The 12,240-nt window shown below is 53.3% G+C and overlaps 1 protein-coding gene across 8 annotated transcripts in view; it reads left to right on the top strand.

Moving 5' to 3' along the window:
* ANK1 (ankyrin 1) overlaps nt 1-12,240 on the top strand; it is a 211,195-nt gene that overhangs the window by 148,771 nt on the left and 50,184 nt on the right. For all 8 annotated transcript variants that reach the window (XM_084879775.1, XM_084879771.1, XM_084879777.1 and 5 more), the window contains exons 12-18: nt 121-219; nt 1,494-1,592; nt 2,902-3,099; nt 3,644-3,742; nt 4,440-4,538; nt 9,059-9,256; nt 10,652-10,750. In XM_084879775.1, the coding sequence (XP_084735901.1) occupies nt 121-219; nt 1,494-1,592; nt 2,902-3,099; nt 3,644-3,742; nt 4,440-4,538; nt 9,059-9,256; nt 10,652-10,750 (891 nt within the window). The remainder of the gene's footprint in view (nt 1-120; nt 220-1,493; nt 1,593-2,901; nt 3,100-3,643; nt 3,743-4,439; nt 4,539-9,058; nt 9,257-10,651; nt 10,751-12,240) is intronic.

Here is a 12,240-nt window from a genome sequence, read left to right as displayed (position 1 = left end):
CTTTTCTCGGAAAACTAGTCTAGAGCAATTGGAGGCAGGAAAGCCGTAGCGACATCCGGCTGTCTCTTCCTTGGAGGAGGGGGGCAGTCCACTCCTTCTCACTCCTCTTTTCTGTTCCAGTCCGGCCTGACCCCTCTCCACGTGGCCTCCTTCATGGGGCACCTGCCCATCGTGAAGAACCTCCTGCAGCGGGGGGCATCGCCCAACGTCTCCAACGTGGTGAGCCCGGGGGACAGCAAGGGCTCTTTTCTCCACCCCAAGAGCTCAGAGGGCCTGACACACTGGGCCAGGAGCACTCAGGGCCACTGATACACTGGCCCAGGAGCACTCAAGGGGCGGCTGACACACTGGGCCAGGAGCACTCAGGGCCGCTGACACACTGGGCCAGGAGCACTCAGAGGGCCGCTGACACACTGGCCCAGGAGCACTCAGGGGGCGGCTGACACACTGGGCCAGGAGCACTCAGGGCCGCTGACACACTGGGCCAGGAGCACTCAGGGCCGCTGACACACTGGCCCAGGAGCACTCAGGGCCGCTGACACACTGGCTCAGGAGCACTCAGGGCCGCTGACACACTGGCCCAGGAGCACTCAGAGGGCCGCTGACACACTGGCCCAGGAGCACTCAGGGGGCCGCTGACACACTGGCCCAGGAGCACTCAGGGGGCCGCTGACACACTGGGCCAGAAGCACTCAGGGTCGCTGACACACTGGCCAGGAGCACTCGGGGCGGCTGACACACTGGGCCAGGAGCACTCAGAGGGCATTGACACACTGGCCCAGGAGCACTCAGAGGGCCTGACACATTGGCGCAGGAGCACTCAGAGGGCCTGACACACTGGGCCCAGGAGCACTCAGGGCCGCTGACACACTGGGCCAGGAGCACTCAGAGGGCATTGACACACTGGCCCAGGAGCACTCAGGGGGCCTGACACACTGGTCCAGGAGCACTCATGGGGTGGCTGACACACTGGCCCAGGAGCACTCATGGGGCCTGACACACTGGCCCAGGAGCACTCAGGGGACCGCTTTAGCCAGTGGTCCCTCGATCTCCTCTTTGGGGATAGAGAATAATTCTCAGAAGAGCAGAGGCTTCAAACTAGGAAGAACATCCATATATACTGACACTTTCCAAATTAAACTTGGCACACCTCTGCAAGTTTGGGGGGATGTATTTTGGACAACAATTTGGGAACTTCTGTGTTATCTGGGAATACATTTGCATTTTTAATCATTCATGAGCTCCTGGGTTCACCTGTGTGTATACTTAGAACACACACACACACACACACACACACACACACACACACACGCATGTGTGCACACACACTGGGCATCAGCAGGCTGAAGGCTGAAGGAGCTGCTTGCTGGGGCAGCTCCGCCTCTTGGACAGAAACCTGCCAGCCTTCTCCAGGCTCACACTGTGGAGCCCTGTGTGTACTCTTTTGGAAGCCCAGCATGTGTTAACAGGCCTGTAATTTCCTTATTTTACAGAAAGTGGAGACCCCGCTACACATGGCAGCCAGGGCAGGGCACACGGAAGTCGCCAAATATCTGCTCCAGAACAAAGCCAAAGTCAATGCCAAGGCCAAGGTGTGTCCTGGAGGTGGGAAGGACCCTGGGACGCGAGCAATCCAAGCCCCATGTGGAGACACCCACCCTGATTAGAGGCCTGGCCACAGCACTGGGGGCACAATGATTCCCTGATGTTCCCGTGGCCATCGCACCAAACACTGGGTCCTGCTGGGCGGGGGTCCTGACAAGGCCAGAGACGGGCTTGCTCAGAGCTACGTGTCTTCAGGATGATGCAAGTCCAGGAGTGTGGCTGGCCTGCAGCACTAATTGGGCTGAAAGGGTTTCGTGGTATAAGAAGAGAAGCGACTTTTTAAAGAAAGTGTTGCCAGTGAGAATCTGTCAAAAATGTCTCGATCTAAACACGGACGCCTCCCCCTTGTAAGAGGCGTGTCGAGGGGCCGGTGGGTGAAGACTAAGACTAGCTGCTGAGTCAGGAGGTTGGTTGGCTTTGGCCAAGACCAGACTTTCCTACCCCACAGGCGGCAGAAGCTCTGCTTAGACTCTGGTTTCTGGCTGGGCCATGTGAGGGAGGCCCCCCAAGCTGGGCCCGACAACACAGAGACCTCAGCCACTGAACCCCTTCAGCGTTAGGCATGAACAGGAAGGGTTGGGATGAGCTGAAGAAGTCATGTTTCCCCTTCAGCAGTTTAGACTCTAATGACCCTTGGCATAGAGAAACCCAAAGCAGTGTCCAAGACATAGATGTGGTGTCCACTCAGATGTGACTTGGGACACGGCAATCACCACTACAACTTGGTATCACCTCCCAAACGCTGTATGAAACATCTTATCCACATTCGCTGCTTGATCCGAACCATAGTCTAGGACAGTGTTTCCCAAAGTGTGGTACGCGTACCCCCAGGGGTACGGGAAGAGTTTGGTGGGGGTACACGTTGCACCGGAGTTTGGTGGGGATATGCACTGCACCGTGCTTAGCTGCGCCTAATTCTACATTCTCGTGAGTACGAGGGGTACTCAGCATTACAAAAATTATAGAAGGGGTACACATGTGTCAAAAGTTTGGGAAACACTGGTCTAGGAGGTTGATATTATTATCCCCACTTCACAGAGGGGAAGGCTAAGCCTTTGGGCAACTAGGTAGAAATAACTACTAGCTTGAGAGGCTGTTGTAAGGATTAAATAAGCGATAGCATGCCGGTTTCTGTAACTCAGAGATGTGATGTGAATGCCACCTCTATGTCACTAGCTGTGCGACCTTGAGAAAGTCACTCGCCTCTCTGGGCAGCCCCTCCCTTCTTTGTGAGACGAAGCGTTGGATTAGTTAACCTTGGTGTCCCCTCTTCTTCTTTTCCACTCCGGGTTCCAGGATGACCAGACCCCCCTTCACTGTGCAGCTCGCATTGGCCACACAAACATGGTGAAGCTCCTGCTAGAAAACAGTGCCAACCCCAACCTGGCCACCACTGCCGGGCACACACCCCTGCACATCGCAGCTCGAGAGGGCCACGTGGACACGGCGCTGGCCCTTCTGGAAAAGGAAGCGTCCCAGGCGTGCATGACCAAGGTACAGCCGCCTCCTCCTGTTCTCTGGCGGTGACTGCCCCAGGCCACTCACTGCTGGGGCATTCCCTCCTGACCCTCTGTGCTGCCTTAATCGTGCTGACAGCAGAGGCGGGGGCAGGGCTGGGCCAGCGCTCACAGGACTGGCCACCACTTGGGAGCCTGCTGTGTCATGGTTCTGCCCCAGAAAGGGGTGAACTGTAGTTTCCCATTCACTCACTCAGCCGTCATGCAAATTTATCTCACCATCGCTATTGGCTTAGCACCTGCTCTAGACAAACCAGCCGGTTCTGGGATATTAGGAGTAAGACTCAACCCCTGCCTTCAACGAGCTAACGGTCAAATCACAACCAGAGATGGTTTTCTGCTCACTACGAGAAGGGCGGGCTGGGGGAGGAAACCTGCCGATGCCTGTGGCCATGGCCTCTCGGAGGGATCAGAAATTCCGGGTCCTTTATTTGAGGGCGTCTCCACGCTTGGTAAGGGGGGGCACCTCCTCTGCCCCGGCCCTTGCTCCCGGGGCTCTGACAGCCTGTGTTTCTCCTCAGAAAGGATTTACCCCTCTCCATGTGGCGGCCAAGTACGGGAAGGCCCGGGTGGCAGAGGTGCTGCTGGAGCGGGACGCACACCCGAACGCCGCCGGGAAGGTGAGCGTGCCCTCGCCGCCCTCTCTCGGGCTGGAAGCCGGAGTGAAAGGCAGACACGCTACTTGTGAAGGGCACACGTGCCTAAGCCCCTCTTCTCCATCTCCTCCGGGGCAGCGATCCAGAGAGAATGGCCTTTAGGAAGACTGGTCTTTCTGTCAAGGGTCTTGACCTTCTAGAAAGACCTCGTGGTCTTCTCGGAGTGAGTGTGCTGATGGCGCTGCCCCATCGGGCCCAGCAGGAGTGAGGAGGTGGCCCTGGGTCCGGCTACTTGTGCCCTTAGTGACTTCTGATCAAGACTGGTTCTGGAATGATTTTGTTGTTGTTTTTGTTAATCCACACAGGAGTATTTTATTGTCTCCTTTGATTGTTTTTAGAGAGAAGGGGATGAGAGGGAGGGAAGGAAGGAAAGAAAGGGAGAGACACCTTGATGGGTTGCCTCCCACACACACGCCCTGACCCAGGTATGTGCCCTACAACGTGGCAATCAAACCTACAATCCTGTGGTCCGTGGGCCAGTGCTCTAACCACTGAGAAAACCAGCCAGGGGATCCTGGAATGGTTTTAACCAGATTTTACCTGCATAAAATAAGTGAACTAGGCCCCAGCATGGTGCTGCTACAGCTCAGGGGGCCTCTAAGAAGCAAGTGCACTGAATGAAGGCTGTTCTCTCTGTCGCCCCCCCCCCGCCCCCCTGCAGAACGGCCTGACTCCCCTGCACGTGGCCGTCCATCACAACCACCTGGACATCGTCAAGCTGCTGCTCCCGCGGGGCGGCTCCCCGCACAGTCCTGCTTGGGTAAGCCTCCCCGGTCCCCGCAGAGGAGCCCGGGGCCCAGCTGCCTGCCTTCCTCCCGGGAGGGCCGTTTCAGGAGCAGCCAGCGGGCTCCGGTGTTTCGCTTTGATTTCTGCCTCAGAAATCTCGCCTCCCTTTCTCAGCTCTCCCCTGCGGTGTGTTTGCCGCTGTTTGGGGACCTGGAGCCGGGTGGGAAGCGGGTGACACACCTTAGCATCAGGTCACCTCACAGAGGTGGGTTCTTTCTACACAATAACGTGTCCCCGGAGCTCTGGGTGTCCGCTGGGTTTTGCACGTGGGCCCTCCCTCCAAGGTCAGCTCGCACAGGGCCTCCACATGGGGTCCGTTCACTACCCTCGCTCCAGCGCAGTGACCGCACGGTGAGAACTATGCAGGGCTGTGAGTGAACTTGCCGGAACCTTGAAGGAAGGGACCAATCTTGAATGAGAATATCCCTCCCCCACCCCCAATCTATTCCCCTTGTGAGTTCAGACTTTTAGGTCATGGTGTTTTTAGACGATGGATCTAGGACTACATGTATGTCACATGTAGACACATGACCCGTGTGCCGGCCTCCTGCAGCCTCTGAAACGCCAGCTCAGGGCAGCAGCCTCCTGGCCACCAGAGGGAAGGGAGAAAAGGGAGCAGACAGGTTGGCTTACGTAAGACCAGCCTGGCGGGTGGGGGTGGGGTGATCCAAGGTGTTGGGAGGAAGCTGGACAGAGGATCGATTTTTGGGGACAGGCTGCCCCCTGTGGGACGAGAGGGTAGCTGTGGGGCTGGTGGCCGCACTGGGAGGAGGGACCTGGCGAGGGAGCAGGGCTTGGGGAAGGACACAGGCAGTCCCTGCGTTCCAGAGCTCGCCAGTCGCCAGCAGATACTCGGAAGGATAAGTTCTGGGGAGCAAACCCCAGCGCTCAGCTAAGCAGCAGGAGTGTGCCTGCTGCCTCTGAGGAGGGAGCTGTCGGGTGCGTTGGTGATGACACCTGCCGACGTGGTGGGGACTCAGGGCAGTCAGGGAAGATCCGTGTGGGGGCCTTCTGTTCGTCCTCCCTCTTCGGAATGGATGCTCTGAATTTCACAGCATCCCCGTGTGCGGGCGGTGTCTCCCCGGCGCCCCTGTCTCCTTGGGCTCCGTCCCCGCCGCCGTTGTAGCAGAGCCCACGTCACGGTGTAGACGGAGCATGCAGCCCCGCGGTGATGTGACTTACTGCCGCGTCTAAAAATAAAAGGCTGGGCTCCCCTCCTCCCCCTGCCCCCTCCTTGCAGCAAAGAAACCAGAGCCAGGTCCGTGGTATTTAAGGAGAGATTTTATCCAAGCACAAACACTGTACAGATGGGTTTTGTTTCCATGGCAAAAAATAGTTTACCAAGTCGTCTGGCAATTTTGTAGAATTTCTCATGCAGATCTCTCGGCACCCAAACCAAACCCTTCCCTTTCTATTAATAATTTTGATGCTAATGTTGTCCTAACATCCCAGCAGCTCTCTCTCTCTCTCCCTCCAGCGGGCACGCCTTTAGGTGAGCTCATTTCCTGGGGAAAGCAGAGCCTTGGATGGGCACCTTGCTCTCCCTGACCTCTTCCTGACCTCTCCCTGACCGCTCCCTGCCTCCTTGCTCCTCGACCTTGTCACCTACAGGACATTCGTCCCCTTCGGTCCTGGTTTCGGGAGAGCTCAGAGGGCCGGTCCCTGTTTTGAGACTGGCAGTTGTATCTCAGCTTTAACCTCAGTCACCTGGCAGCCAGAGCCACTGCCAGGGCCCACGTGCTCTTTGGCAGGACAGGGGACTCTCCTTGCCAGTGTGACATCCACATATGCCCAAGAGCCTGGGACTCCTAACATACTTTCCTGAATAGACTTCACATTGCTCCAGTGACTGCCCTTTGTACACGGACAGAGTCCTAGTCATCGCTGCTTTTATGCAGCGACTGCCTGCTGGGGGCCAGGCACCCCGCGAGGTGTTCAGCTGCCTCCTCCCAGCTCACCCTGACCGCCGTCCTGAGCAGACACTCCCTTCATGGCACTCACCGTAGAGAGAGTGATCTCCGTCTAGGGATTGCTCCAAACCTCAGGCCTGACCCACCGAACCACACCTCTTTTCTTCACGGCTCTCTTTTGATATAGTACAAAACTCATTTTGTTTAATTACCTGAATTATATCAAAATGCCATCCTGTTATGGGAAAACAACCTACACGGAAGAATGTAATGTGTTCTCGTAACATAATCAAATTAAAAAGGAGAAACGCTGCCAATGAATTATCTTACATAATTATTTAAAGGAAATGCTTTTTTTTTTAATTCAGTTTCTTTTTTGCGGGGGTAAGTTGCAACTTTTCATTTCTCCATGAAAACCCACTTGGCAGATGGCTCTGCCCCTGTCCCCCAGTGCTATAAAACTGTATTGGTCAGCCCGTCTCTCCTCCCCTCTCCTCCTCCCCTCTCACACCTTTCCCTATTTTCTCATCGTGATCCTGGCAGAATCAGAAATGTTGGTTTCTCCAGGAAGACCGTGGCTGGCAGGAGAGACTCAGTTCTCTGGGCCCGCATGAAGCATGCTGGCAGGGTGGGGGCCCATATGCCTTATGCCATCTGCTCCGGGGCTGGGTGGACATGTGCTCACACAGTCATGGTCCACCTCCGAGGCCCTCAGGCCTGGCACCCACCCTGGGCCCTGAGTGCTTTGGGACCATGATCCTCAAAGTGTGGCTCTCAGACCATCAGCATCAGCATCACCGGGGAGCTTGTTAGGAATGCAGAATCTTGGGTCTCCTTAGAGCAGTGGTTCTCAACCTTTCTAATGCCGTGACCTTTTAATACACTTCCTCATGTTGTGGTGACCTCCAACCATAAAATTATTTTCGTTGCTACTTTGACTGCTAGCAGGGTCGCCTCAGACCATCAGAAAACACAGATATGTACATTATGATTCACAACAGTAGCAGAATTACAGTTATGAAGTAGCAACGAAAATAAATTTTATGGTTGGGGTCACCACAACATGAGGAACTGTATTAAAGGGTCGTGGCATTAGAAAGGTTGAGGACCACTGCCCTAGAGCTTCTGGATCAGGATCTGCATTTTAACAAGACCCCGAGACACAGTGAAGTGTTAGAAGCGCAGCTCCCGCTGGAAGAAGCTGGGATCTGGAGTCAGAAAGCCAGGCTCGGGCCAGCGGCTGTTCCATTTACTAGGTGACATCGGATAAGGCACTTGGCCTCCCAGAGAACTGGCTTACTTATCCACAAAGCGGGGAAATAACCAAAAGGCCTCCTTGGTGGCGGTGACACCAAAGAGGGACGATGTAAGGGAAGGGGGTTTCAGTGGTGACGGTGATGACCAGAGTCGTGGTCACCTGCCCGCAGTGGGGTAAGGAGCCTACTCCTGAACGTAAATCTACACGCTGCTTCCTTCACTGAGAAAGTCCTACCACTAAGAAGAAAAGGAAAAAGGAAGGGCGGCTGAATACTGAGTGCACGGTGACCAAGCTGACATTGGGGCCAGCTCCTTTATCTCACCGTGGGCTAAACACATCTTGTGGGCCATACCAAGCTTTCTTACTCTTAGATCTTAAAATATATATATATATATATATATATATATATATATATATATATATTGATTTCAGAGAAGAAGGGAGAGGGAGAGAGAGGCAGAAACATCAATGATGAGGGAGAAGCATTGACTGGCTGCTTTCTGCACACCCCACACTGGGGATCGAGCCCGCAACCCAGGCCTGTGCCCTGACCAGGAATCGAACCGTGACCTCCTGGATCATAAGGGATGTTCAACCACTGAGTCATGCCAGTTGGGAAATGACTCTTATATCTTACTTTTGGAAAGTGCCTTCAAATATTATTGTATTCGATCTATTCAACAACTCTGAGAACGAGGTAGATGTTATTATCCACCTTTCATGGCTTAAAAAATACAAACGGAAGTCTAGACGTTGCTGAAGAGCTTGCGTGCATTGCACGGCTCGTCGGAGCGGAACAGAGCCTACTCCATGTCTCCAAGTCCTTGCCAGGCAGGCGCGTGTCCTCTTCCTCCACCTGCCTGATGCCGGCAAGTCCAGGGAGCACGTGGCCCAGCGCACAGGGACATGTTGGGGGATTGTTCTTAAAGCAGGAAGGAGGGAAAGGGAACCTTGCATTTTCTTGCTTACCTAGTTTCCTAGGGGTTCGATAGGCAGCCTACTTGCTGCATCTGTCAGTGAGAGCACTCCCTGCACAGCGGTTTATCAGAGCCCGATAGAGGACATAGATGGTGAGAAAAGGCACAGGACTTCACTGGCCCCAAATCACATAGACTTGGCTTGTTTATTTGTTTCCTTAAAGTTGCCCTCCTGGGTGACACCAGCCCTGCTTGGGGGGAGGGGGGGTGCAGAGGGGGCGGTGTCCAGCCAGCCAAGGTCCAGGCCTGATCCCCCCGCCCCCCCCCGTCCCCGTCCCCAGAGGATTAAATGTGAGGCAGGTGCTCACGTCCTCTGCTCAGCAGTCCTGGAACCATCCCTCTGTTCCAGAATGGCTACACCCCTTTGCACATCGCTGCCAAGCAGAACCAGATGGAGGTGGCCCGCAACTTACTGCAGTACGGGGCGTCCGCGAACGCAGAGTCGGTGCAAGGCGTGACACCCCTTCACCTGGCTGCCCAGGAGGGCCATGCAGAGATGGTGGCCCTGCTACTCTCCAAACAAGCCAACGGCAACCTGGGGAACAAGGTAAGCACGGGGCCTCCCGGCTGGCCCTGGGGGCTCAGCCATCGTTTCGTGTTGGCTAGCTGGGCATTATGTCTGAAATTGGGCACCCCTGGGCGCCCAGGTTCTGAATTAGGTGGTGTGTGTGTGTGTGTGTGTGTGTGTGTGTGTGCAATCCTTACAGCAGCCCTTTGCAGCTTTTATCTTAGTTTTATAAGTGAAAAAACTGATTCCAAGAGATTGCATATTCCCAAGGTCACATGGCCCTAGGCCTCTCTGATGCCAAAGCCCTTGCTGGCTCCTTTTCAATAGATGGGTTCAAGAATCAGCAGAAAGGTCAATAATAAAATCCATACTACACATTCCCAACTACAGGCCAGTATGACATTCAGGAATATATTTAGTAATTTGGTACTAACCATTCTTTTTCAACAGGGAGGATATTTTTTTTAAATGCCAGTCTATACATTAAAACAGGAGTTCTCTATCCAGGGATTGCTAGCATCTGAGTCTGAAACCTTTCAAGTATGTACACAACATTTTGGGAGAATGGGCCTGTGAGCATTTTTCTGGATGAAGTCTTCATGGTTTTCACTGGCCTCTCCGAGGGATGCATGACCCAAGGAAAACTAAGCGTCACTTCTTTTTAAAAGTAGTTTTATTGAACTGTAATTCACATACCATAAAATATACCTGTTTGCCTTGTACTGTTCAGTGGGTTTTGGTTTAGTTGTAGAATTGGGCAGCCATCACCACGATCTAATTTCAGAACATTCCCATCACCCGAAAGGAAACCTCATATGCGTTAGCTGCCACTTCCCATGTCCACCAAGCTCCCAGTCCTCTATCCTTTTTACAGTGCAGCACTGGCTGTGATCTAATTAGATGGCACATCGTACTTTTCAGGGCATTTTCATCTTTTTCAAGAGATCTTGAAATACATCAGTGATAATCCATATTTTCTAGATAAGGAAATGAAAGGCTCCGAGGTTCATTTTGAATCTTGGGAATAATACATAAAGCTCATCTGGTTCAGAGGTCAGCAAACTTGAACCTATTGGCCCAACCCGGCCCACCACTTGTTTGTGCAAATAAAGTTTTATTGGGACACACATGCCCCATTTGTTCATATGTCGGCCATCCCTGCTTTCTCACTGTAACCAGCCCGAGTTGGGTAGTTGCAAGAGAGATACAAGCGGAAAATATTGACGATCTGGCCCTTCATAGAAAATGTTACTGACCTCTGACTAACTTTAACCTCATGTTTTAGAGGAGGGTACAAAGGCCCAGAGCTGGGGGAGGTTTGCAGGTTGGCGGCCGCAGAGCCAGGTTCGGCTCCCAGACCTCCGCTCTTCCTTTGTGGCCTGGAACACTTTACTGGCTATGAGACGATGTAATTCTTTTATTTTTCCTTTCCAGAGCGGACTCACCCCCCTCCACCTGGTCGCACAAGAAGGCCACGTTTCAGTGGCCGACGTGCTGATCAAACACGGTGTCACAGTGGACGCCCCCACCCGGGTAAGCATCCCCCACCCTCCCTCCCTGCGTGCACCCATCCCCCTGCCCAGTTCCTGCCTCCCTCACACTTCAGGACTGACTCCTCCTCAGAGCTTAGAAACACCAAGGACGCAGCGACATATTCTGCTCTACCCCTTCCTGGAGGTGGCAGTGGAGCTTGAAGACACCAATCCTCATTGCCTCACTTTTCCGTTAGGAATTTCGAAGTTTGCTAGACTTTTGAGCCTCTATGGTGAGAAACTGAGAGAAACGTTTAATCATGATTCCAAGACCTGTCTTACTGGTACATGAGCCGGGTGTCCAAACGCCAGGCTTCCCAGGATTCACTAGAAAATGCAGTATTTTATTACAGTGTTCAGTCGAATGCTTTCTATGGAGCTCTCTGTGTGCAAGATGCTCCATGAGGCGACTGAGGACAGCCATGCCCAGCCCTGGGCAGTGAATCTGCACACTATAGCTCAGTGAGGGGGTGACTGTCCGAGGCAAGAAAGACAGCTTACCGTGATTTCCTGAGTAAGGGAGGCCCCAGAGAGCCACTCGAAGCACAAAGGAGGAGAGTGTTTCCACTTGGTAGAAGGAGGAGGCTGCGTTGAAGAAGTGGCACTCTGTTCCTTTTCGTCACAAGGCAGCTGTGTTAAAGAAGGGACAGTGTGCCAAAACCGGTTTGGCTCAGTGGATAGAACATCAGCCTGCGGACTGAAAGGTCCCAGGTTCGATTCCGGCATGTACCTTGGTTGCGGGCACATCCCCAGTAGGGGGTATGCAAGAGGCAGCTGATCGATGATTCTTTCTCATCGATGTTTCTATCTCTCTGTCTGTCCCTCTCTCTTCCTCTCTGTAAAAAATCAATAAAATATATTAATTAAAAAAAAAAAAAAAGGAAGGGACAGTGTGACACTCCTTCAACCCACCCCACCCCCGAAGTTCCACAGGAACACCAGTCAACAACATGACGTGAGGTCTTCACTGAGAAAAATCTAGAAACTGTATTCTATCCCCAGTTGTTTGCAGCCTCAACAGGAAACTGCTTGGAAACCAAGGATGTCCTGGATTTCTGAAGCTTCTTTTGTGGGCCCAGTTTAGTCTTTGGGGTCCCTGGCCTGAGAGACCCTATTTTGTGGGTTAGGACCTGGTAGGTCCCAAAGCCATGTCATGACTCAGGGTTCAGCGTATGGACTGTGTTGACAGGGTGTCTGAAATCTGGTCCCAGCCCTCCAGGGGCACTTAGACCACAGGGCTCAGACGGCCTTGGCTTGTCGGACTTTGGAGGGAGCACCAGAACATTCAGCAGAACCAAGTACTTGAAAATTAGCTTCTTTGTGGCCAAAATGCAAATTAATAAATATCCAAAGCCCACTCGTTTCAGATAGTGACCAGTTCCTATAAAATCCATTACACTGCAACTCAACGACGTGGACAGCCTTTTAAGGGAATTTACAGTGGGATTTCCCACCTTTCTAGTGGGGATGCATCTGCTCTTACCCAAGTCA

The sequence above is a fragment of the Pipistrellus hanaki genome, assembly GCF_964339955.1.
Source record: "Pipistrellus hanaki genome assembly, chromosome: 3".
NCBI lineage: Eukaryota > Metazoa > Chordata > Mammalia > Chiroptera > Vespertilionidae > Pipistrellus > Pipistrellus hanaki.
Note: the sequence above shows the minus strand (reverse complement) of the source record. Positions and strands in the feature narration are given on the sequence as shown.